General features: G+C 41.1%; 3 protein-coding genes across 7 annotated transcripts in view; 1 reads left to right on the top strand and 2 right to left on the bottom strand.

Annotated features, from left to right (window-relative positions):
• Positions 1-5711, bottom strand: part of Slc38a6 (solute carrier family 38 member 6) — a 62144-nt gene extending 56433 nt beyond the window's left edge. The window contains exons 1-3 of the mRNA XM_021179271.2: positions 5505-5711; positions 3977-4107; positions 769-842 (exon numbers count right to left, since the gene is read on the bottom strand). Of these exons, the coding sequence (XP_021034930.1) occupies positions 769-842; positions 3977-4107; positions 5505-5612 (313 nt within the window). The 5' untranslated portion in view covers positions 5613-5711. The remainder of the gene's footprint in view (positions 1-768; positions 843-3976; positions 4108-5504) is intronic.
• Positions 5712-5777: 66 nt separating this feature from the next.
• Positions 5778-12044, top strand: Trmt5 (tRNA methyltransferase 5). 5 transcript variants are annotated; one of them, XM_021179331.2, is made up of 5 exons: positions 5778-5853; positions 7400-8040; positions 9323-9447; positions 10433-11084; positions 11433-12044. In XM_021179331.2, the coding sequence occupies exons 1-5, from the start codon at positions 5849-5851 to the stop codon at positions 11513-11515; spliced, it is 1506 nt and encodes a 501-aa protein (XP_021034990.1). In that variant the 5' UTR covers positions 5778-5848; the 3' UTR covers positions 11516-12044. The 5 variants fall into 5 exon arrangements, with proteins under 5 accessions (XP_021034990.1, XP_029340291.1, XP_029340292.1 ...); XM_029484431.1 differs by having other exon boundaries at positions 5829-5904; positions 11433-11678; XM_029484432.1 differs by having other exon boundaries at positions 5829-5904; positions 10433-11133; positions 11433-11511.
• A 7355-nt stretch (positions 12045-19399) lies between these two features.
• The window catches only part of Mnat1 (MNAT1 component of CDK activating kinase), a 144542-nt gene continuing 136791 nt past the window's right edge, over positions 19400-27150 (bottom strand). Inside the window, exon 8 of the mRNA XM_021179201.2 lies at positions 19400-19837. Within this exon, the coding sequence (XP_021034860.1) occupies positions 19717-19837 (121 nt within the window). The 3' untranslated portion in view covers positions 19400-19716. The remainder of the gene's footprint in view (positions 19838-27150) is intronic.

The following is a 27150-nucleotide window of genomic DNA, read 5'->3' as shown; positions in this document are numbered from 1 at the left end:
ATGGTTCTCATTTGTTTGGGCCCTAGAATAATCCCACTTCAAAAAATCTATTTGGCTGGGCCGTGGTGGCGCATGCCTTTAATCCCAGCACTTGGGAGGTAGCAGTAGGCGGTAGTTTGAGGCCAGCCTGGTCTACAAAGTGAGTTCCAGGACAGCCAGGACTACACAGAGAAACCCCCGTCTCAAAAAACCCAACAATCAAACAAACAACAACAACAAAATCTATTTGGAGCATGAATGCTGCCTCTGAAAGCCACAAAAACAGTGAGAACAAAGAGAGTTCCACCTTGCAGAGGTGAAGCTGGTGTTGGACTGCAACACAAATTTAATTCAAAGCTAAGAGAGAGCAGGTGATCAAAACACCAGCTTTCTCTGGGAGGTGGTGGCGCACCTTTGATTTCACCACATAGGAGGCAGAGGCAGATGGGTCTGAGCTTGAGGCCAGCCTGGTCTACTGAGCAAGTTCTACAGCTAGGACTACAAACAGAAACCCTGTCTTGGGGAAACAAAACAAAACCCAACAACAAACAAACAATGGCAGCTTTTGTCCTTAGCACAAGAAAACAAAACCAATCACCACACCATTAATGATATATGCTCATTGGAAACCAGACACTTGGGGTGTGTGTGGTGTTGGAGTTCCAAGCCTGGGGCCTGTTTGTGCCTGCTAAATACGTATGCTTTCACTTGACTCTCACACATCAGAGGGGAGACATTCATTTCTTATGCACGAGGCTAGGTCAAGTGAGACAGCATGGTGTTACTCACCGGTGTGGATGCACATGGCAAGCAGGAGATGGACTGAGTAAGAAGCCAGGAGAGCAACAAACAGCAGCAGGAAACTAAAACATAAAACAACACCGTTAGGCTTCCCCCAAGCTTGCTTTTTCATGATCCGTCATTTCTTCAGTCAGATGCTCATAGGGACTGTCTCTGAGAATCAGAACTGCAGACATCAAAGAAATCACTGTTCTGTATTTACCGAGTTGTACTTAAGTCAAAATGAAATGCTTTTAAAATGAAAAGAGAAATCAGAAAGAAATAAACTACTTAAAACACAAATCCCTCACTTTGCACTGTCTGCTGACTGCATTTCAGCACTCAGTGATTTAAATATTTCCCTTTAGTGACTAATTTTCCTGTTCTAAGTCTTAATGACTTCCTCTTGCCCCATTTCCCCAACTCCCTCTCCTTCCAGTGATGTGGGCCCTTTAACCATGGCTTTGCCTGTACTGTTGAGCGGACGATTTTCAGGCTCTATGGAGCATGTACTTCTTCCCAGCTCAGCCCCGAACAAGGCAATTAACACATGTCTAAGGATACAATCTAAAAACCCGTGTACACACTGCGAAAACAAATGGCATAAATAATTCCTGCTTATTCTCCGAAAGATCCTGGCAAGGTAGGCTTCTAGCAAAACCCAGGTCCCCAGTGCACCATAGCAAAGGCACAGAAATCCTTTCTGTGAGGCACTAAATACTTACTGGTAAGTAGCAAGCATTCAGAAAACCAACATCAGAGACCTCACAAAATTACACTGTGACAACACCAACGAAAGCAGAGTGGGCTACTTAGAAGCGGTTTTGCTTATTAAGACATTTGGAAGAAAGAGAAGAAAGTGAAGTGAGTCTTTGCACTTTAAGTTGGCTTCTACTGACTAAACAGGCACCAGGATTTGGTGCTCGATGCTCAGAGATCTGGGTCTGAAGGATTTCATGTCTAAGGCCAGCGAGATGGACACCAGCCATGGAAACCACCGATGGCAGTAAAGCAACGAACTTACAAAGCTATGTGAACAACAGCAGCCCCGATACTGGCTGTGATTCATGAAAACAGCTCCCACAGGCTCACACCAGGCTCACTGAAGGCCTGATTAGCAGCCGGTGACCAGATCAGGAAAGGTTTGGAGGTATGTCTTGTTCAGTGCCTCCTGTAGGTGGATCAGGAATGTATGCTCTCAGCTACTGCTTGGTGCCATGCCTGCCTGTCTGCAGCCTACCACAGTCCCCAGCTACACTGACCAGCATGATGACAATGCTTACCCTCTGACACTGTAAGCAAGCCCCCAGTTAAAGTGCTTTCTTCTATAAGCTGCCGTGGTCATGCTGTGTAGTCACAGCAATAGAACAGTACTAAGACACTGGCCCATGACTAACTCTTGAAAATAAGCCCGGGCTCCAGACGTTAAAGAAGTCTTATTTAGCAGCCGAAGACAGAAGAAGGATATTTTATTTGCACCTAAAAAAGTTGCTTTTAACTTGCATGACTGATAAGTTTTGATTCACATTGGCCAGCCTGACACAAATAAGCTTGAATAAGAGACTTTTTAAATTTATAAATCAATTGTAGATCAAGTGTTTTTTTTTTAAAATTAGCCACATTTTTAGATTAATAAAAATCAACATCAGTCCTGTACTGCACAATGATATCTGGGTTAACAATGAAGTCTCAGAGACAACATGGCCGTCCTCGTGTCATAGGGAACACATTATTCATGCTCACGGTGAAGCTGGGAAAGCAGACTACTGCACTGCCAACCATATAATCATAAGCGCAACATGTGCTTTTACATGTAGTACTGAATATCCACTAAGAATAAGTAATACAATCCTTGGTTCCTGTATTTATTATACTACCATACTATATTCTTTTAAAAAATCATGATTTTAGGGTACACTTTTTTTTTTAATTGTTGTTGCTGTTGGTTTGTTTGTTTTTTGAAGCAGGGTCTCACTTGAACTTATATGGCTGAGGAAGACCCTGAATTCCCCGATCTTCCTGTCCCTACCTCCCAACTACCAGGACCAGTCAGTCCTTCAGGGGCTTCAGAAAAGGCTTTGTTGTCACAGGCAAGGAGGCTGCAGCTGGGTCCTGCTCCCGAAACACCTCCCCATGAGCAAGGTGTGTAAACTGATGCAATGATCCTGGCTCTCGGGTAGTGAGTGTGCTTATGTCTGAGTTTTAAAGAAAAAGTTAGAAAAGGAAAATACGAGAATAAGAGTAGATTAAATTTAAAAAGCTTATAAAATAAGGACATATAGAAAGAAAAGTTTTATATGGTATATGGTGTATTTGTTTTTTAGGCTATTATAACAAGAATCAAAAAGTTGAAAAACGAAACACAAGGCCCTTAAAACGACTTCTCCAGTTCCTCTCAGCACCACGTCCAATCCGGGAACAGGTTTCTTCTTTCACTGGATCTTCTGCATGTGTTGATAAACAAATACGATTATATTACAACTGCTGCGGCATTTACTAGACTAGCACGTGGACTGCACTGTATTAGGTGATTTTTAGCCTACGAGCAACAGGCAATACTGTAGAGATGTGTGGAAGGTTTTACCATCTAGGTTTGTTTAAGTATACTCTATAAGGATCACCCAGGAACGAAACAGCATTGCCACTATTAGTAGCATTGCCATGGCTACTCCATTTGGTACCCTTTCCCCCTTTTAGTTAAACAATAACAATTCCTAAAGCAAAGTAACTTATTTTCCAGATCCTTACCCCCTGTGCCCTATGGACCCCAGTAATGTCTGACCAGGAAAGCTGCTTATCTATCACATGACATCCTAACCACTTACTTACCTTATCTCCAAAGCTTCCCCTAGCAACAACCTGCCCAAAAGGGACAATGTTCAGTGGCCTTCTCTTTCTTTTTTGTGCCCTATAAGCCCACGGGTTCTGATTCTTACACCAGAGCCCCGCTTTGCTGGTGCTGTTTTAAAGCCCGAACTATCTTAGAGCCCCGGGGTTCCCTTCTTGATGTTCCTACATGGATGCCCACCCCCTCAAGTAATGCATGACTGTAGGTAGCATTCCTCCAAAGCACAGACTAGATAGGCCCAAGGGGAACAAAACAGCATTAAAACCTCAGAAGTAATCCAACTAGAAATTGTAGACCGGTAACTTCTGGAATAAAAATTCCTTATCAAAATGGAACCGTGTGATGATAAAATATGGAAACAGGCCTCACCTAAATCCAAGGATACCTGTGTTAGCCATCACATAAGCCAAACCAAGGATGCCGCTTCCCATGATGGCGTTCATCACATTAAAGACGGAGAGACCAAAGGAAGCACCGGAGGATCCCTGCCTGTGAGGTTCCTGGAAACACACCATTTACCCACATTAAATGCCTGAAGAAGGAAGTTAAAGTATGTTGAGCCGTTTGAACTAATCGTGTGAACACTAATTAACCAGGATGTGGCTAGTCCTTTTACCCATGTAACACAGGCTAGTCTCCTTGGAGAAGAGGGGATCTCAATTGGGAGAATGTCCTCAAAAGACTGGCCTGTAGGCGAGCCTGGGGGTGGTGAGGATATTCCTGATTGATGTGAAAAGACACTTCCTATTTTAGGTGGGGGCATCACTGAGCAGGCAGGCCTTCCTGGGGATGAAGGAGAGCAAACTGAGTAAGCCAGTAGGGGCAAGTCAATATTTCCTCCGTGTCTTCCATTTCAGTTTCTGCCTCCAGATTCCTGCCCTGACTTTCCTTCAAGACGGACTGTAGCTGTAAGATGAAATAAGCCCTTCCCTTCCCAAGTTGCTTTCTGTCATAGGAGTTATTACACCAAGGAAAAGCACATTTGGACATAATACTTGTTCCTTTCCCTTCATTTTGACCTATTGGTGCAACTCAAGGAAAGGAGTCTTCCAGGAAAATTACTTCCTCCCGTGCAGGGCCCAACTGGCTTCAGTGGGAGCCATGGCCTTGTGACTTCAAGAGATCAAGATAGGGTGGAGACAGAGGAGGAACAGGCCTCAGTCACGTGCTTCCTGAAGAATCCCAATGTCAGCATGGAACTTCTGTCCCTAACTCTTCCTCCTCAAGTACTAGGACCGCAGTAAACTAACCTTTTGTTTATATGCCTAATGAATTAAGTCCTCCCAGCAAGAAGGATGATCAGGAATATCTTACAGGGACAACATAAGCCAAACCATCAGCTGTTACAGTCCAGGGATTCATAAAAAGTGGAGTGGCAGGACTGGAAAGCAGCTCTGCGTTAGGGAGTTTTTCTAGCATGCCCAAGGCCCTCCTATGCTGGACATTCAAGACCAAAGAGGCTCCGGGGCCCCCGGGCACACACAGCCCACTACACCGGCTTTAGGTTAAGGACGAGCTATGTGCACATTACCAGAGACCTCTCCTCATCTTCACTTACAGGGACTTGTGTATTAAAGTGCCTATAGCTCATCTTTCCCCAGAAAAGAAACATCATGTGATGTTCTTGCAAGACCTCACAAGGCTAGAGGAGACAGAGGCGACAATGACACAAAGCAATTAATGGTGAGTCACAAAACCGAGGCTCATCCCACCGGTGTTCCAAGACTCTCACTATTGACTGAGTGCTCCATGCTGCTGCCACATTCCAAACTCGCCTGGGGTCAGTGGTTCGGGCCCCACCCCAGGGTCTGTCCCCTCCAGTCCAAGGCTCCTCTTGCAAGCCCTGAAGGATACCAAAGCGCACAGGAACCCAGCACAGCCAGTAAAGCCCACTTACGTTGCTTAGCAACGGACTCCACTCGTCTGCAGCCACTGCCTCCTCTGGCTGCTGGGCAGAGACGTACCAGCCTGGCTCGGCTTGGATGCTGTGCCGGGACGCCTGCATGGTGCTCCGCGACCGACTGCTAAGTAAATCACGGAGCCGCTTCCCCTAACCCCAAGCGCCCAGGCTGTGCGGCTTCAGGGGCGGAGCTACGGGCTTGGCCCTTCCGGGCTCTCGTAGCAAATCGCGGGCCCGGAAGAGAGGTGCGAGTCCACAGGGTCGGATTCTATGGGGCCTTAGCGGCCAGCAGTGATGACGTCACCAGCCTCCGACGCCCTATTTCCGAGCTGCACCAGAGCATGAGGTGAGGGGTTCGGGTCTGAAGCGGGCCTCGGATGACGCTGGCCCTGGAAAGGTGCAGCTGGTGAGGGGGCAGTAGTGTCCCGGGTGATGCAGAAAACCCGACGGTACTGCGGCGGGACTCGTGCTCTTCTTTCTTGCCCAATGAGCGCAAAAAGGCCACCAGGTCATTCATCTCCTTGTCCACCGGCCGCTAAGCCGAGGCCGGAGCCCTTGGGTAGGGGGCTGGTCAAATGCATGGTGAGGGCTGATGCACCCAGTGGTAGGGTTGGATAGCATGATAAGTGCCCGGGATTAGGTTCCCAGTACCACAAAAATCTTTTCATAGTTTTAACCACATTTTACAGATGGAAAAGGGACGCCTACATTTACGCAGTTTGAGTAAACTAGCACTCAGCACTAGTTCACTAAGTACTTACACTAAGTACTAGTGTAGACCTACACTTCATTGTTTTATAGTATAGGGTTCTGTAACAGGACCCTTTACCATTTACTTGGTATTTTAAAAGATGAAATGAATCATTAGTCTTATGCTTCAAACAACACAGTAAAGCCTTGTGAAAATACTGAAGCTTTTAGTTATAGGCATGGCGTATGGCAGTACACTCTGATAGGCATCCTAACATTATACAAAGGTCATGTGGAAAGGGACAAATCTCATGTATCCAGACCAGCCTGGAGGATGACCTTAACTTCTGATCTGCTTTCTGAGTGCCCGCACCACCGAGCCCAGGTTATGTAGTGCTGAAAGCCCATGCATTTGCTTGTGCTTGCTAGGTACACTTCTAGCTAAACTGTATCCCCAGCTTTCAGCTTTCATTCTCAACCAAGCTTTTGGTTTTTTTTTTTTTGAGGTCTGGTCTCAAATGCATCCCAGGCTGGCCTTGAACTTTTAATCCTCCTATTTCCTCATGGTGAGATTACAGGTAGGCACCACCATGCCTGATATTATGTGATGTTGGGGATGACCCCAGGACCTCATGCGTGCTAGGCAAGCTTTCTACCAGTGAGCTACATTTTAAGACCTTAATGAACGTTTAAGCCTTGCCGAGCCACTTAGCAGCCACATAACTTTGGGTGATTAACTTACCCCTTAGCTTACAAACTTCATAACACAGCTTCTGTTACAACAGCCCGTAGAATAAATAAAATAAGATTCCCTAAGAATATCCTAGTAAGTATTGCCGTTGGTGGCATCACATATAGTGATTGTTTCATTTAGAGATGACCCTTAACTCAAATTTCATACTTCCTATTCTTATGTGTGTTCTGTTAAAATTTGTGAGCGGAGTTCTTTGGGTATAGGGAGATTGCTAGACCACTAATTTTTTTGTTATAGGGGCAAATAGACTGAAGATGCAAATGTATTATTTACCAGGGACAGTGATCATTCTAACCTGCAAGAGAGACTGCCCTCCCTTGCCATCCAAACCTTTTGTCAGCACTTGGCAGGTGACTTGAAAGATAATTTATATTTTCATCCTCAAAAGCCATTGTGGATGTATTCACATGTAGCTTGATGGTGTTTGGTGTTTTGTTATTTTCCCCAGAATCTTATGGAAGCTATTTGGATTCTCAAGAAGACTTTTGCAAGTGGAGTGGTGTCACCCCAGTGAATCAATATTGTTGTTTACCCTGGTACCGAGACTTAGGAAAGCACCCTCCGTTTTTTTGTTGGGTCAAAGACAAGGACTCTCAGCCATGCCAGAAATAGAAGCAAGTGTGAGAGATAGTGACTTATTTTCACCACCCTCTGATGTTCGAGGAATGAGAGAACTTGATAGAACAGCTTTTAAGAAGACAGTGTCCATCCCTGTGCTTAAAGCGAGGAAAGAAGTAGTCAACAGATTGATGCGAGCCCTCAGGAGAGTAGCCCTGCAGCGCCCGGGCATAAAGCGAGTGATGGAGGACCCCCAGGATGAAGACAGTAGGCTGATCATGTTGGACCCCTACAGGATGCTTACTGCTGATTCCTTTGACAAAGCAGAACTTGGAGCTTTAAAAGAACTTGATGTCAGCCCACAGCTATCCCACTACAACTTGGAACTAACATATGAAAATTTTAAGTCAGAAGAAATTTTGAAAGCTGTGCTTCCTGAAGGTCAAGATGTGACCTCTGGATTCAGCAGGGTTGGGCATATTGCCCACCTGAATCTCCGAGATCACCAGCTGCCGTTCAAGCAGTTAATTGGTAGGTGGGTTATAGTCAGATTCATACTCTAGAAAAAAAGTGACATTCTAGTTTTAGTGCTTAATTTTTTTTTTATTTAAAAATGCTAACTTAAAGAAACAGGGTAAAAAGAAGAAGAAGCAGGGTAGTTTAGTTTTTATTTGAAACCAAATCAGAAGCAAGTTCCTCCTTTTTGAAAAGCATTTTGGAATATCTTCTTTGTAGTCGCAGTGTTGGCAGAGACTTTTGGGCCTCTTCACACACACACACACACCCCAACCCCTTTGTTATATTGAACAAAATCCTTTTGGTCCAAAAAGCCATTAGGCCTTTGGGACAATGGTCAGTATGAGGTTTTGAAATTTGGTGTTTCAGAGTCAAATATACAATGCTAGTGAGTTAGCTAGTAATTTAGCTAATGAAGCTGCTTCTTTATGTTAAACACTTTAAAACTTTTTAAAGTGCTCCTAGCCTTTTAGAAATTGCTATGTACACCCTACTATTGTAGCTCCAGGGAAACCCACAGCCTTTACTATTTGGATAGAAGGATAACCAAAATCACATTTTATATAAATACTTGGTATGCATGCATTCTTTAGGTTACTCTTTTTAATACAGTAATTTTCAAAACATGTGAGAATTATTCCCAGCTTTAAAATGTAGCATTCAGTATTTTGCATCGATTGGACTTGATCATGCCCTTCCTGCTTCCTCTCTCTTCATTGACAAAAGACATTAATACTGCACAGTGGGGACTCAGCTCAGGGTCAGATGTGGGCTTTCATATAATACCTGCCTACCCTAACTTAAAACTATTGTTTCTCCTAAAATGGTGGTGGTGCATAAGGGTTAAAAGTGAAACATTTCTGGCTGGGGACATAGCTCAGCTGCCGTACCAAGTCCAAAGCCCTAAGGCTTTCCTATGGAATTATAGAAATGCTTTTAATGTTTTAAAATTTTATTTAAAACTAACTTTTATGTCTTAGAAGTAAGTGAAAGGCAACCCATCCATGAATATATGGGACACAAAGTTGGGTGGGTAGGGAAGTCAAGTGCATCTGGGAGGAGTTGGGGGAACAAGTTCATAGCTTCAAAAAGTTTTAATTGAGTTTAGATATGATAAGCAGAACACATCCATAAAGAAGATATCCATATTTTCTGTATGTACTTTAATTTTAGAATTGTGGGTAGAATTACACATACCGAGTACAGTTTTATTTGTAAACCAAAAGAAAATGTCATTCATTTATGTTAAGTTGTTTAGTTTCAGTTTCACAAACAGTCATGAATTTTCACCTTTTAGGCCAAGTTATGGTTGACAAAAACCCAGGAATCACCTCGGCAGTAAATAAAACCAGCAACATTGACAGTACCTACCGAAATTTCCAAATGGAAGTGCTGTGTGGAGAGGAGAATATGCTGACCAAGGTACTGCCCTGTTTACCAATTCCAAGAGAACAGCAGGACTGATGCTTAGAATCAGGACAGTACATATTCATAATATGGCTGCAATGTAGTGTGCAACTCTGAGCAACTTATGCTCACAGAGACTGTAAGAGGATTTGGTTGAATTCTGCTAACGTGATATATTGGAACAGTCCTTCATTAAAAAGTTTTTAGCTATGTATTAAAATAAATTGCCCATGGACAGGTGACAGAATAAGCCATGGAACAGTGTGCGAAATGTTCATAAAACACTTCACCTGCCAGGCTATGCCTAGGGCATTTTCAGGGGCAGAAACTTAAGAAACGTTTCCAGCACTGACCTGAGCATCATTTTCAGTCAGAGGGAAGATGCGTACCTCAGTGAAATTAAGGCCCCAGGAAACAGAAGAAAGAGGTATCAGATTTGTGTAAGTTAGGAACTTTCTGGTCTTTGTTTCTTTGTTCATAAAATGAGGGACTTGATATGTCTAATTTATAGACATGAAATGGGCAAGATTTTAGTAATTGTCTCAAAACATAGAATATCTCAAATTCTAATGATTCTTCGATTATGTCTCCCTTTTGCAACCTGAATGCTGTGGAAGGCCACTTGCTTGATGTGTGGAAGTGTCCTATAGTAGGAAGGGTTCAGATTTTCCTGTTGTTTGCTTTCTCTACATGGTGACATAAAGCCAGTTGGCCTTTCTGCAAAATTCCTTATGTGAATTGGAATCAGTTTTAAGACCCTTTAGAATGTGAACAACTGTTTTACTTTGGAGAGCTGACTTTTCTCATGAAAAAGGGTAAATACAAGATACTTACTGGTCCCAGAAATGTTATAAACACCAGGATTCTAATCAAAATGTTTTTGATTGAAGTTATTTGCTCCTATGATACATGTATGCTCTCATGTGTACATAACCTATCCAGTTTCAGTGGACAGACTTTAAATCCAGTACGAGAACTAAAAACATGAAACCTTTTTTAGGTTCGAGAAAACAACTATACGTATGAGTTTGATTTCTCTAAAGTCTACTGGAATCCTCGTCTCTCTACTGAACATGGCCGGATCACTGAACTTCTCAACCCCGGAGATGTCTTGTTTGATGTTTTTGCTGGGGTTGGGCCCTTTGCCATTCCAGCAGCAAGGAAAAACTGCACAGTGTTTGCCAATGATCTCAATCCTGAGTCCCATAAATGGCTGTTGCACAATTGTAAACTGAATAAAGTTGACCAGAAAGTGAAAGTCTTTAACATGGATGGAAAAGACTTCATCCAAGGGCCAGTCAGAGAAGAGTTAACGCTTCGGCTAGGACTGTCAGCTGAAGCAAAACCCTCTGTCCACATTGTCATGAACTTGCCAGCTAAGGCCATCGAGTTTCTCAGTGTTTTCAGATCACTTCTGGATGGGCAGCCTTGCAGCACGGAGCTCCTCCCCACAGTGCACTGTTACTGCTTCTCCAAAGATAGCAATCCTGCTAAGGATGTTCGTCAGCAGGCAGAAGCTGTGCTGGGCGTTTCCTTGGAGACCAGTAGTTCAGTTCATCTCGTAAGGAATGTGGCCCCTAACAAGGAGATGCTGTGCATCACCTTCCAGATTCCCACTGCTACACTCTACAGGAACCAAGGCCTCAGTCTACGTGAGTTCTTCACAATGAAGTGTGGAGTGTACTACCCTTAACATAGCTTGTGAGTTGTGGTGTGTGTGTGTGTGTGTGTTCTTGGGAGTGTGCATTTATTTGTAAGTAGGGAAATTAAACTAGTTCCAGCCATTTTGTTTGTGACCCCCTTGCCACTTAGTTTAGAATATTTAAACTTTTAGCGAGGAATGTGGTTTAGTCAAATAGAAGGCTTGTTTTGTTAAAACAGTAAATCCATAGTAGTATTTATTGAGTTGAAAGAATAAAAACAAATCTTAAAATCTTTTGTAAAAAAGTGTATGCAACTGTTAAAAATGCTCTAAAGTGGGTTTTCTGAATTTGTTACAGAGAATGACCAAGAGCCACCTCTTAAACGGCAGAAGATGGGTGACCCCTTCTCAGGAGAACCACAGATCGCATCAGATTCTTAGTTTGAAATGTTTTCTCCATCTCCCCAGTAGACTTTATATAAAGAAGTACAATGTGTAAGAGGTAAACTTTACCACTCAGATATTTGTTATTAAACACTTACGATTTGCTCTTATAAATGGAACATTACCAAAGTAAACTGAAATAAAATGAACTTGTATAGTATATAGACTGATTTTTGTTTCCATCCATTTTTCCTTTCTTTTTTATTATTTTTTGTGGCAGGATCTGTGTAACCCAGGACTTGGAACTCTATCTTCCTGCTTCAGCCTCCCAGCTGTTGGCATTTCCAGCGTGCACTGCTGTTATTCAGCATAGTTTTAAAACAGAATTGGCATGGGCCAGTCAGATGGCTCAGTGGGTGAAGGCACTTGCTGCCAAGCCTGATGGCCTGAGCCTACCTAGGAACAATGTGGAAAGGAAGAAATCCTGAAAGTCTTCTTCAGACCTCATGCATGCACCAAAGTACTCATGTATACACTTGCACAAAATAAGCAAACAAATTGATAAAGTTAGAAAATTATGTAAGGATTTTGTAATTCAAGGTATTTCTATTTTTATTAGATAAATGTTCTTTTAATAGTGTCTATCCTTTGGAAAGATAGTTGTTGAAGACAGAGTAATTCTATTCTGATCAACTAGGAAGGCATTTAACTACATTGTAGTTATCAGTGGAAGAATGTAATTATATAACTTCTCTGTAAAAATAATACACAATTAAATCATGTAGATGAGGCATAAGAAAAGAACAGCTTCCAGGCCAAGTCTGGACATAATGGTCTAGAGTGTGAAGGCACCTTTAATGTAAAGCACAGCCATAGTGTCATACAACTGACATTTGAATCAAAATATCCTAATTTATACACTTCACACTATCAAAAATTAAAACGTTTTGGACCTTGAACTCCTCAGCCAGTCCCACAACACCCAGAGGAAGATCTACTCCCAGGCACTCCAACATGCCCAGGACCACAGGATCAGAGGTGAAGAGGACATAACATCTGCCCCAACACCGGAAGTAACTGGGACCAATAGAACCCAGGTACCCAGGAACTCCACCAGACCAGTGGGACAGGTTCTGTCCTGTCTGGGCCAGTGCCCTGAGCAGACCTTATTTAGGTGTGACCTCTGTAGCCAGTCCTATAACACCCAGAAGAAACTCAACTCCCAGGTGCTCTAACACGCCCAGGATCCCAGGAGCTTGGGATCTCGGGGTTCCAGAGGCAGCTTGACTCCCAGGAGCTCTGACATACCCAGGATCTCAGGATCCCAGAGACAGCTGAATTCTGAGGAATTCTGACACAACCAGGATCCCAAGAAGGACAGGCTCCAGTCAGATATAGCTAGGGCAGGTAGCACTAAAGGTAATCAGATGGCAGGAGGCAAGCATGAGAACATAAGCAACAGAAACCAAGGTTACTTGGCATCATCAGAATCCAATTCTCCCACCATAGCAAGTCCTGGATACACCACACTGGAAAAGCAAAATTCAGACCTAGATCAATTCTCATGATGCTCATGATGATGATAGAGGTCTTTAAGACGGACGTAAATAACTCCCTTAAATACAGAACACAGGTAAACAGCTAGAAGCCCTTAAAGAGGAAACACAAAAATCCCTTAAAGAATTACAGGAAAACACAAACAGGCAAAGGAAATTAATAAAACCATCCAAGATCTAAAACTGGAAATAGAAACAATAAAGAAATCACAAAGGGAGATAACCCTGGAGATAGAAAACTTAGGAAAGAGATCAGGAGTCATAGATGCAAGCATCATCAACAGAATACAAGAGATTGAAGAGAGAATCTCAGGTGCAGAAGATACCATAGAAAACATTGATACAACAATCAAAGAAAATTCAAAATGCAGAAAGCTCCTAACCCAAAACATCCAGGAAATCCAGGACATAATGAAAAGACCAAACCTAAGGATAACAGGTATAAAAGAGAGTGAAGATTCCCAACTTAAAGGACCAGTAAATATCTTCAACAACATTATAGAAGAAAACTTCCCTAACCTAAAGAAAGAGGTACCCATGAACATACAAGGCGCCTACAGAACTTCAAATAGACTGGACCAAAAAAGAAATTCTTTCCATCACATAATCATCAAAACACCAAATGCACCAAACAAAGGATATTAAAAGCAGTAAGGGGAAAAGAACAAGTAACAAAGGCAGACCTATCAGAATTACACCGGACTTCTCACCAGAGACTGAAAGTTAGAAGATCCTGGGCAGATGTCATAGAAACCCTAAGAGAACACAAATGCCAGCCCAGGCTACTATACCCAGCAAAACTCTCAATTACCATAGATAGAGGAACCAAGATATTCCATGACAACCAAATTTACACAGTATCTTTCCATAAATCCAGCCCTACAAAGGATAATAGATGGAAAGCATCAACACAAGGAGGGAAACTACAACCTAGAAAAAAGCAATCAAAAAAGCAAGGAAGTAGTCATTCAACAAACCCAAAAGAAGATAGCCACACAAACATAATTCCACCTCTAACAACAAAAATAACAGGAAGTAACAATCACTATTCCTTAATATCTCGACATCAATGGACTCAATTCCCCAATAAAGACAGAGAATAACAGACTGGCGATGTAAACAGGACCCAGTATTTTGCTGCATACAGGAAACACACCTCAGCGACAAAGACAGACACTACTACCTCAGAGTAAAAGATTGGAAAAAAAATTTCCAAGCAAATGATCCCAAAAAACAAGCTGGAGTACCCATTCTAATATCGAATAAGATCAACTTTCAACCAAAAGTTATCAAAAAGGATAAGGAAGGACACTTCATACTGGACAAGGGAAAAAAATCTACCAAGATGAACTGTCAATTCTGAACATTCATCCTCCAAATGCAAGGGCACCCACATTCATAAAAGAATCTTTAATAAAGCTTAAAGCACACATCACACCCCACACAATAATAGTGGGAGATTTTAAGACCCCACTCTCAGCAATGCTCAGATCATGGAAACAGAAACTAAACAGAGATACACTGAAACTAACAAGTTATGAACCAAATGGGTCTAACATATATATTAAAATCATGTTCTACAAACATAATGGAAATATTAATGATCATTTTTCTCACTGTGCCTGAAATTAGCATTTTCTTAATGTTTAACTTCAAATAGTTTTTTTTTTTAAAGATTTATTTATTGATTATATGTAAGTACACTGTAGCTGTCCTCAGACACTCCAGAAGAGGGCGCCAGATCTCGTTACAGATGGTTGTGAGCCACCATGTGGTTGCTGGGATTTGAACTCCGGACCTTCGGAAGAGCAGTCGGGTGCTCTTACCCGCTGAGCCATCTCTCCAGCCCCCAAAGAGTTTTTACTATTTTGAAATTTTAAAAATATACTTATAAAATAATTTCTCTCCTAGAAACACTGATAATCTTTTTAAAGTAAACTTATAGTTAGACAATGTACACAGATATATAATGTGTTTTAAGTACTTTCTCAGTATGTCAGGTGGTATCATACAAGGGCTTTTGAATATATTTGTTAGTGATTCATTTTTAATATTTTATGCTTAATTCCCAAAGAATATTTATTATGTTTGAAAACAATTTAGTATTCAACATTAGATATAGGATCCTCAGTTATGCATACTATTAAATGTTCATTAACGATATTTTTAGGGTATGAAGGGATATGAATACAAAAGTTGAACAAAATATTTTAGTATTATTTGATTCTCCAAATACTCATTAATGTTTGATATATAAAATGCATTTAAATTACAAAAAAGTGCCAAGGGAATGCTTCCTCACCACACTATTTAGTGAAGTTAAGGCACTTCAACCTATAAAATTCATGTGCTCTGTAATGACAAATATGAGGAAAATAATCCTCTCAAAAATGCCTTCCTACTTCTCCCAGAAGCCAAGATTGCCAAATAAAATCACAGTACCAGGTGTGTGGGACACCTCCCCTCAAGTTGTTGATCAGAGTGTGCTATAGACTCCCCCCAAAATAGAGACTTTTGCCTCTGCTGACCAGAACTTAATGATAAGACCCTATTGCTAGAAATACCACCTAATTTTGTCCTAAGACATGGAGAAATCTAGCTTCCTCCCTGCTGACTAGCTTTCATAGCACCAGATGATGTGGTGTAGGCTGCTGTCGGTGCAGGAAAGGTGTCAACAGTTTTACTGAGAAGTGAACAATAATGAGCAGGTTGGTAAGATAAGCTCAAAGGGTGATGGTGGCATGAATGTTAATGGGCGTAACCAACAACTTTCTGACTGAGGTTAAGTAAGGCCGGCTCCACAGGAGGAAAAGGCCTGTCTGGCACTATATATCTGGCTAAGAACCACAGTTAGGGAACTCACAGGTATCAAGGGTAAACCTATTATTCTGTTAAACAGACATCAAACGTCTCAAAATTCCCATCTCTATACCTACAGCTCTCAGATATCAGCACAAAAGTTTCTTTGTGTAATGGATGGTGACTAAGGCAGAACCTCACACCCATTGCTCAACCATAAAGATGACATCAGTATCATCACCACCACTGCCACCCCCTACAAGGCTCAGGAACCATCCCAGAAGAGGGAGCAAGAAGATTTTTAAGAGCCAGAGATCAGAAGGGACTAGAGTTTCTGAAAGTGCTCTGAAAATGACAGGACCACTGCACTCATAAACTCATGGCATGTGTGGCTGCTTGTACAAGATAAAGCTGGGAAACATCCTAAGACGAAGGGAGGGGTAGCTCTTAAAGGATGAGCCCCTGATATGTCAACCATGCTCCAGTGGACCACACCCAGGAATATATGGCTAACACAAACTGGATGTGGTGGGTTATCACAAAAGATACAAACTTGGGAGGGGTGTGGAGGGAGGAGTGGGTCTGGGAAGAATAATGAGGTAAATATGATCAAAATGTATTATATTAATCTCTCAAAGAATTAAAATACACTTTTAAGTGTCTTCCAAGTTATGGATATGCTTGGGTAATGTTCTTGTTTCACTTCCATTGCTATGGCAGAGAGGAGCTTAAGGGAGAAAGGGGTTTATTTCAGCTAACACTTTGAGACCATAGTCCATCACTGTGAAGAAGTCAGGGCAAGAACTCCAAGTAGCTAGCTGACATCCTGTATCAGAGCAGAAAGAAATGAATGCACATGTATACTTGCTCACATTCACCCTGATTGCCACTTAGCTCAGGACCCCTAGTCAGCAAGGGTGACTTCCCCCCACAGACATGCCCACAGGCCAACTCAACAGACAGACTGACATTCTTCCTATGTGATATGATTCTAGGTTGTCAAGTTGATGACAATGAAAACTAACCATCATATTTGATATCATATGTTTATGGACTGAGACCAATATTTGGTGGAATTTGACTATTAAATAATCAGAATTCCAATTAAAGATATTACCATAAAAATTGTGCTTATTACATCTTGACTTTTATCAATAAAATTACAGCAAGTTGCTTAATCTCATGATATAAGTATCGCATAAAGCTCTTAAGTTTGTCACTTGGCCTGAACGGCCTAAACTATCTACTAAGTGACCTCTGATCTAGAACACTGACTGCCAGCTTCAGAGGCTTGGCAGGCAAATGTAAACTAGTGAAGCAGTCAGTGGTAGTGGTGAGAAGCACAGGGAGGTGGTGAGTGAAAATGCAGGGAGGACAGCAACAAGCCCAGGGATGTGGTGAGCTATAGCCCAGCTTTTCTATCTAAAAGCATTTATATACAAGTTGTTCTGAAACAACCCAAATAATGTGCACTGATACTGGTTATGAGGCACAAATGATGTAGTTATCCACTCTAAATAAGGCTGTAAGAACTGTCTCCATGTAGTCATCCTTTAATACATAAACAGTAGGATTATAAGGGAATACTTACATGCCTTTCTAAATGCTGCACGGCTCCCTCCTCTTTCATGTAGAGTTTGAGTACAGAACTGATGACTTAAGTGTAGGGCCACCCTAACCTTAACTGAAGATTCCTAGAACATGGATTTTTGATAAATCCAGTAGAAAATGTGAGCTCATTGATATACAGTGTTTATATTCTGAGACTCTTCCGGACTCATATGAACCAAGGCCACCACCCGTGCATTTTGTGATGTATGTGTATTCCAGACTATTATTATTTGCTTAAAGCAAGTCATCTTCTATGTAATAAACTATAGAACTCTTAGGGTATCAATGAGATCATCCACTGAACATCATTTATATCCCACAGGGTTAGACCCTTGCTCTGTAAAACTTCCTTGAGGTCTTTTTGAAATGGGATTACCAAGTCACCTCTGTAGCATGGCCGCTGGAGCATGGCTGTGGAGCCTTGGCACTGGAGTTTAACGCCTAGCTCTAAGGCTTTTAAGTTATTGTACTTAAAATACAATAACTCTCTCTGCTCCTGGCAGGTTACTGGACACCTCTATCTGCTAGAACACAGGAGACAGGAATGGAATTGTTTGTAAGGATTGGAAAAGCATGAAGCCCGGTGCCTGGCACAAAAGCCATACAACGGCTATTTCTGTACTAGTGCTAGAGGAGATACTTGTAGATGAAAGACCTGCACACTGTCTCTAGGAGGACATCACTGGGAGGGTGAGAAAGAAGTACAGAATTTAGTTTAGAATATGGCCATTTTTCACCGACATGTTCTTTCTCCATTTCATTTAATCCAACAGAGTAGGTAAAGATTTCTAAGTCAGATGCAAAACAAAGCTTGAATTTTATTAATTAGTTCATGAATTATAGGTATATTGATTTCTGTCCACGAGTGCAGTAAGGCCCTAGCTGTGGGCTCATTTTCATCACTTCTTCATCAGATTTACAGATTGGATATAGAAGCGTGAACTACCAATTAGCAACAACCTAACATAAGAAATACTACATGCTCACTCCATAGTGGATTTAGATTAAGAAGTAACTTGACCTAATTCTAGCTTTTTACTAATTTACATATATAATCTTGGCATATTCAACTTCTTGGTTTTCTCATTTATCAAAGATGAGAAGTATGACTTCTAGCAAGGAAGTTTGGTCCCACAAGATGCACCGAAATGGATCCCCACCCAATAAAGATGGTATTGTTACATATGACTATTAACACTAACATAACCAAAGACTTGATTCATTTAACTCTTATGTCCATAAAGTTAGCATTTGTTGTGACAGAAATTTGATAGAATATCCTTTAATTTCCTGGAAAAGCCTATGTTCCATACGCAGGGGCCCATGCAACAGACTCACACAGGCTGGGATGCTCATGCTTCTGTCCAACGCACACCCAAACTACACAAAACCACAAGCACAGTAAAATCCCTTGAAGCTTTGGTGGAAAACTACATCAGTCTATAATTTATGCAGAGAAATTCACTTACATGGTACCTTTTCCAGTCTCAACATCTCATCATAAAATGAGCTCACATTGGCAGTGAAAGGTGCCATTGATGCATTAAGTTTTATTAGCTCACGTCTTTGACTCTGACATTAAAGCAGGTGAATGCCTGGCTCTGGTTTATCATGACTGGAGCTCACAGCTGGGAACCACATTAGGTCTGCCTCACTTTGCATGGCTCAAAACAGTCCCCCAGACTCTTACTGCTGAGCAAGGGCCACATCACAGTTGTGCTTTCTTGACACGGCCTGCTGCTAGGATGAAACATATCCACTTGTCTGTACCACTATTAATAAGACATTAGGGGAAAAACAGAAGTTTTTATAGGGAAAATATAGGCTTGGATAATAACACTGAATGTTATAATCAAAAAGGCATTTGGAAAATATGTTCCAGAAAAACACTAGAAGGAGGAAGAGGAAGAGGAGGAGGAGGAGGAGGAGGAGGAGGAGAAAAAAAAACCCACAAACATGTACCATAAAGTCAGGCTTTATTTTTTAAAAAAATGTGTAGTCAACTCCATACATAGGCAAATCATTTATTTCTTTTCTGTCAGATGAGGTTTAATGCTCTTCATCCCTGTCTAAAGAACAGAAGTAAAAAATAAACCTCTTCCATGAATCTATCTGCAACACATTTCTCAGCTTGGTCCAGATGCAACAAGCACCTGAGCACAGCAGCAGTGGTAGTGTGCTGTGCAGCTGGTGCGCTGTGCAGCTGCTGGGCTGGGACTTTACACACCTCTATACTTTCAAACCCCTTGGTTTGGCTCCACGATCCAGATCTTATACATGAGAAAATACAGGTTATCTGGGCTGCCAGAAGAGCCCACTGAACGCATCCTGGAGCGCTCTGTGACAAGCAAGAGAAGAAGTATAGCCGCCAGCAAGATCCTGTGGAGATGCAGCCCGGACGTGGTTTAAATACCTGAAAGAAAACAAAAAGTACACCATTGATGTGAAGACCGTAAGCCAGTGACATTCTGCAAAGCAAGTGTAAAACTGATTCCACATTTGGAAAGGAATTCCGAGATTGAAATGTTCAGGTTCACACACACATATATATGGATTGCCCAACTACTACTAAGTTACAAAGGACAATGAATTCTAATAGTCCTTATAATCTATACATTTGGATGAAATGTTAAAATATCCACTCTTTCACCATTTCCAGTACTGATTCGTTTTGTTGGAAGCTATTTAGACATCCAGCGAATACTGTCCTTTCCAGCACGCTCCTGATAAATACACAGCATGACACTATTATGCTACTAACATTTCTACGAAAGCTTTTTGTTGTTTTGTTTTGTTTTGCTTTGTTTCGGTTTTTCCAGACAAGATTTCTCTGTGTAGCCCTGGCTGTCCTGGAACTCACTTTGTAGACCAGGCTGGCCTCGAACTCAGAAATCCGCCTACCTCTGCCTCCCAAGTGTTGGGATTAAAGGTGTACACCACCACTGCCCAGCTTTACAAAAGCATTGTAAAGCAAAACCTTACATATGGAAAACAAGCACACTCAGGAAGAGAGCACACAATAGTTCAAAATCACCTCGGTATCGCAAGAGCATATTGTCTCTGTCCTTGCAAGCAGAGGGACCTTAGAAATTACGCGTCCAAGAAGCCTGGGACAGAGCCTCAGCTGAGAATAATGACCTGAATGAAGAGTCATAGTTATACAGTCCTAAGTACAGAAGCACTGAACCCATCTCAAAAGGCAGAACAACAATGTTTCTTCAATCTCAGCTTTTTTACCAATGAAAAATTAATGCCTTCATAAAAATAGATAAAACAGGCCTAAAAACTCAGAGGATCTCAGCCAAGGACTGACTTGTCAGCCGGACAGCTGCACTGCAGGAAAGAATAATTCCAGCCTTGCTTTAATGCCTCTGCAGGAAGCCACACGGGCCCTGGAAACAAAGCTCCTTCGCCCACTTTCAGAATTACAGGTACGATAAATGAATAAATCAGGAAGCAGGACATTTTAATAGCTTGGAACCTTTTCTACTTATTCATTCAAACTTCCTGTGTGTCAAGATCTTAATGCATGAGCAACTTCTTATTTCTACCATAATAACAAGTCAGTTTTTTGTTTGTGCATGTTTTAATAAGCTTGTATGATAAGACATGTATGGCAACTTAAGGGATCAAATAGAAGACGCTGTCAAAATGAGACAGGTCAAACTCCTGGAATTGGCTATAATTTATTCACACTGCCACAAATCATGGTCTTAACTCAAATCTTTGCTTTTCTGCCAAGGGGTAAAAGTCAAAGGAGAAAGAAATGAATGTTTATTGAGCAAAAATTTAAAACTATTTGGGTAGTATATTTATAGCATACAAGTTATTTGTACATCTACCCTCAAAGCTTATTTATAAATTATAATATTTATAGTAGTGGATACTCTATGTAATATAATCATATAGTTATATACAACTACAGGATCATATGAAATGTATAGAAATGAAAACCTGGAAAGATAAAATGAAGCATGAATCATGCCATGCTACCTGCCTCTAAGGATGCATCCGACCTCAGAAACTTAGGTGTTGCTGATGAGCTCCAGGTAGAGCCTTAAGTCTCACAGGAGCTGGACAGGAATGAACTGAATCTACACATAACTACAATGTTATTTTCTTATTACTCTCCCAGAGCACAATAAAATGCCAACTGTTTAGGATTCCGCTGGTTAGGGCAGGGTATGGTGGTGCACGCCTTTAATCTCAGCACTCAAGAGGCAGAGGCAAGCAGATCTCTGAGTTTGAGGCCAGCCTGGTCTACAGAGTGTGTCTAGGACAGCCAGAGTTACAAAGTAATCCTGTCCCCCCCAAAACAAGGGCAAACAAAACAACCCCAAAAGGATTTCTATCAACAAACAAGGCGCATGGTGAGCTGCCTCAGAAACTCTAACTCTACTCCTAACACCGCAAACTCAATGCTAACCACACAAGTAAGTAATGGAATTTAAATCCTCCCATTTTTGACTTGTGTTTTAACTGATTTTTATCCACAAACCAAATAATGGCACACTACTCTCTCCCCAGATCCTGAAAAGAAAGGTCCCATTTGGTTCAGACCCAGTAGAATCCAAGCACTGCAGTGTTTGTCAACAGTCAGAAAACAACTGTCACAAATGGAATTGGCTTTCCCAGCTGTAATAAAAATCCATGTGCAGCTAACTATTGATTCACAGCATTTGGTCTGGCTTGGCAAGTCCAGTACACACACTTGAGTGTGCATCCAGCGTTTTATATGCTACGCTGAGAAGCCTGAAACAGCTGCACAGCTGGCAGGCAAGCCCAGGCCCCGTAAAATACCTAAAGCAGTTGCATCTTCTAATTTATGATGGTGCACTGTTTCCATAAAGAGTATATAAAACAGTTCAGCTTTTATAAGGAAAATGTAATAAACAGTCATACTCATTGAGGCCATAAATGCATTTTTTAAAAGTTTATCTAAAATGATTAATTAGTGTTTGAAAACAGTCATAATCCAATGCAGTGAGCAAATATTGTTAAAGTTGAGTTATTAGTGGTAAGTTGTGCGATTCTCATTGCCAAAATAAGTCAATGAAAGTTCTTGGCATAGCACTGAAGACGATGCATTTCCCTGTGCAGTCACTTACACTAAGCATGTCTGGGATCGTGGTCTTTAAGAGTCCTCCCTACTTAGATTGCTCTTTTTGATCTCCAGAACTATACAAAACTTTTACTGTTAACTGTTTCAAAATATTTGAACCAAGGCAATCTATATTAATTCCATTTAGAAATATAGTTGATCTTACTATTTGGTTGTAGGGTTTTGTTTCTTGGTGTTTTATTCACTGTTTAAATCCTTTAATAATTCTGGTATACCGAAGCTCTTTAAGGATCTGCCACACTAGAGCCAGATATCAAGGACTTTGGGTTTTGCCTACTTCCCCCACCTGCCTCCGCACCTCTGTTTATTCTTCTGTGATCATTACAAATGACATCTCTTAGGATTATGTCAGAGGTCAACAACATTTAATGTATATTATTTTATAACAAAACAAGAAATATAACTTATGCAAATTCATTTTGAGAAATCAAGCTTCCTGGGTCCTGGACATAACAGCTCTACTTAGCCAATGCCAAGACACTAGTTGTGCTTTTCATGGCTTTATTTTAAATATCTATTAAGTCTTATACATAGAAACCAGTGTGGGGTTGCTTATTTTGGTAGCTATAGCCCTATTTTTACTGAAAACAGACTAAATTCAATTTTTAAAAAAATCAGTATTTTCTTAATAAAGCATAACAGTATACTTTCAAAAGCGTTTATAATTCTTATGTAGAGAACATCTTGAACTCTAACTTACGCATGCTCTGTCTAAGTCACCTTCCTTTGCTACTATGCATCATAGTCACTATTGGGCCCTGGAGATGGAGGAGGAAAAATGAACAGTGGACCTTAGAGGAGAAAGGAGTTGAAACATTAGACTTGATGGCTTTTCTGGGCTTCAAGTTAAATCATCATTTTTCCATCTCCCTTTTAGCAGTTTTTACTCCCCAGTAGGTGGTATAATTACACTTTGCTTCAGAAAGCCTTTGTTTCCTCAGGTCTGGGCTCCTCTTACCATTTCCTTTCCCTTCAGAGCCCTGCACTGACCATCTGGCAGACACCTTGGACTCGGCTCCTTCTGCTGCTGGTCAAACAGAGCTCCCAGGAAGGGCCAGAGTGCAGAGCAAGCCAGCAGTGCCACTACAAGCAACAGTCACAGCCTCTATGTGATAAACCCTGGAACATGCCCCTGGAACAAGTTTTAGAATTGAAATGGAAATAAAAATGGTTTCATATGAGTTGCTTCTCTTTTAAATTACTAGGCCCTGTTTCGACCTGCATTCTGAACTGGTTCAAAGTAAGAAAGGCAGTGAAGCCTAGAGAATAAGACCTGCTTCTTGAAGAACAGAGTGAGCTTTCCGCATGCTTCACTTTGAGACTGGGTCTTCCTACATTTCCAGGGATGGCCTCAAACTACTGAGTTCAAGTGATCTTCCTGTCACAGGCTCATAACACTGTACCAGGCAGTAGGGCACCCATTTAAAGTTTGCATTTAACACCATGAGTTAACAGACCTACCCTATACAGTTCTGTGTTCCAGATGTCAAGACTAAGCAAGAGTGCTTAGAAATGTAAGGACTTCATCCCATGAGCTTGGATGGTCTTGCTGGTAGAACATAACTAAGATGTTCAAGGCCCTGGTTTCAATCCCGAGTACTGCACTACCCTATGGCCCACAATGTTTAGACATAACTTTACAATATTTTCATTGGACCAGGGAGATAACTTAGTCACTAAAGTGTTGTTATGCAAGCTGAGGACCCAAGTTCGATTTCTGGCACACACATAAAAGATAGGTGTGGTGTGATACATATTTCAATCCCAGTGCTAAGAAGGTAGAGACAGGAAGATGGGTGGAGCCAGCCTTGCTATCCTGGTGAGCGAGAGCAATGTGACACCTATTTTAAAGGAGGTGGATGATGCTCCTGAGGATAATACACTGGCCACTACACGTGTACATGTAGGTACACCTACACCCACAGACATACATGCAACACCTCACAAAAACAACTAAAAACAACAACAATTACATACTCAGACTAGTGTTAAAATGCAACATTCTTTAAAATTAAATATATCACTTAACTAAATATATCCCTTAATGTGCTAGCCTAACTAAGCACAACAATAGAATAAGATTGAATGGATAACTGTATATGCAAAGATAAATGAAGAAGCTACTATGATTCCAATGCTGTCCAGAATTCTGCAGGTAGTCTGACTATTAAAGCACATGGCTTCATGAAGTCCAACGTAATAACATAACTTCCATGGATGGTTATCCCGTCACTCTTTATTGGTCTAGCCAGTGAATAAGGATTCAAGGCGAAAAAGAAGCTCAATAAATAATAAATAATAAATAAAGCTGTTTCACATTTATACCAACATACTCAGGGAGAAAGAGCAATTATGCCAGATGTTTAAGCCATCTCAAAAGCAAGGCTTAGCTCTGGAAATCCATAGGCACACCAGGATTTACTACTCAGTCCAGACCATTACACAGATTCTAACATCAGCTGAAGTAAACAACAATGTACTGCTACCCAAGGCTATACTATGCATTTTAGGATAAAGTAGCTATCACTGTAAATTTATAATCATGTAATGCAACTAATGTCTCCTTGATTTGAGTATAAACTAAAGAACAGAGAAGCCCTAGCTATTTAAGTATGGTGGCAGTGTTGGATATCCCTACAGATTGACCTCTAAGGATAGATTCTGTATAAATAATAGACATAAACATAGGAATATCTTAAGAATTGGGGCACTACAGTGTTTTGAATGTAGATTGTTCCCCACTGTATTTGAATACTTGGTCTCTGGTTAATGGTGCTGTTTTGGGAGAAGTTGTAGGGAGAGTTAACCTTTCAGGAGAAAATACACCATTGGGAATAAGCTTTCAGACTTCATATATTTGACACACGTCCTGGTTGCTCCCTCCTTGAGGTTAAGGTTGAGAGAATCTGATCTCTCAGCCACCTGCTTCTTGCTGTCATGCATCCGCACCATGATAAATTCTTATCCCTCTGGAGCCATGAGACAAATAAATTCTTCCTTCTATAAGCTACCTTGTGGTGTTTTACCACAGCAACAGAAAAGCATTTAATATAGGCACTGTAACATAAACTTGGATAAATTTACCACTATCCACAACAGCCAACAGACCAAATGATTTTTCATAAATATTGAAAATATTTACCAAAATCAGAAGGTATTTATTTAAAAAACAAATTATTACATATTTGGCTAATTTTAGTATAAAACTTGAAACTGTAAAGAAAACAAAACCCACTGGGCAGTGGTGGCTCACATCATTAGTCCTAACACTTGGGAGGCAGAGGCAGGTGGATTTCTGAGGCCAGCCTGGTCTACAGAGTGAGTTCCAGGACAGCCAGGGCTACACAGAGAAACCCAGTCTTGAAAAACAAACAGGAAAGCAAAATACAATACATAAGATGTGTATATGAGCCGGGTGTGGTGGCGCACGCCTTTAGTCCCAGCACTCGGGAGGCAGAGGCAGGTGGATTTCTGAGTTCGAGGCCAGCCTGGTCTACAAAGTGAGTGCCAGGACAGCCAGGGCTACACAGAGAAACCCTGTCTCGGAAAAAAAAAAAAAAAAAAAAAAAAAAAGAAAAAGAAAAAAAAAAGATGTGTATATGAATAAAGAAAGCTTTATTTATGAACTTGGTAGAGTAAAAGATTATATAATGACTAACAAATACAGAAATTGTAATATTCTATACTCAACATCCTCTCAAAGTGTAATTTTTGTTTTATGAGAGCAGATATATTATGCTCTCTGTATATTATATAAGGAAGGCTATACATGGCTCTATCATAAGCCATCAAAATTTTGCTACATTGTACCAGACATCATGGATCCCACGTTCTATGACCTGACACTTCCTTTGCACACTTTATTTCCAAGGTTACTGCCTTGTTTGCATCATGACTGCTTCTCCTTCCTCTTATTCCACAGATCATCTCACTGCCACCAATGCATCTTCTTTCAGATCTTGACCATCTTTGCTTTACTGTTTATGCTGAGATCTTTACTTTACTGTTTATGCTGAGTTTGTTATTGTGTTCTGTACTGTCTTTGACATGGAGCCCAGAACAGCTGGATTCACTATGCAGCCCACGCTGGTGTGAAACTCAAGATTCTCCTGTCTCAGCTTCCCATATGCTGGGTAACAGGTGTGTAGCCCCACACTGGGCCATTGTCATCATTCAAGGATTACTGCTAACAGTGTCAGAACTGACTCAGAGTGTACACATTCCATTTCAGTCTTTCCATAGCTACTCAATTATTCTCAGGACAAAGATCTCCCCCGACTCTTACATAAATAGACATTAATTGGCTCCAGGCTCTAAAGAATCAGCTCCAAACTCCACAGCCTACCATTCATGGTTTATTATATGTGATTCCAGTTCACATTTCCAAACATATTTTCCCATTAATCATCTCCATTACCCTGAAGTAAAGCCAAAGTCAATCAGGAAGTTTTTGTTTTTCACTGTTAAACCCTCATAACTTCCCTTTCTACACACTGACTCCTGTTGTGTCTGCCTTGGAATGCACAGAGAGTGACTATACTCTAACAAAATCACAGTCATGTATCAGCCACTCAATTCTGAACAAGTAAGAGAAGCTCCCCTGT

The sequence above is a fragment of the Mus caroli genome, chromosome 12 (assembly GCF_900094665.2).
Source record: "Mus caroli chromosome 12, CAROLI_EIJ_v1.1, whole genome shotgun sequence".
NCBI classification, from domain to species: domain Eukaryota; kingdom Metazoa; phylum Chordata; class Mammalia; order Rodentia; family Muridae; genus Mus; species Mus caroli.
Note: the sequence above shows the minus strand (reverse complement) of the source record. Positions and strands in the feature narration are given on the sequence as shown.

What these genes read in the sequence shown, in the direction of transcription:
- Trmt5 (XM_029484431.1), top strand. Translation starts at nt 5,885, where the DNA reads ATGACGCTGGCCCTGGAAAG. An exon ending in GCCGTTCAAGCAGTTAATTG is followed by an intron (nt 8,041 to 9,322) that starts GTAGGTGGGTTA and finishes TTCACCTTTTAG; the next exon opens with GCCAAGTTATGGTTGACAAA. An exon ending in AGGAGAATATGCTGACCAAG is followed by an intron (nt 9,448 to 10,432) that starts GTACTGCCCTGT and finishes AACCTTTTTTAG; the next exon opens with GTTCGAGAAAACAACTATAC.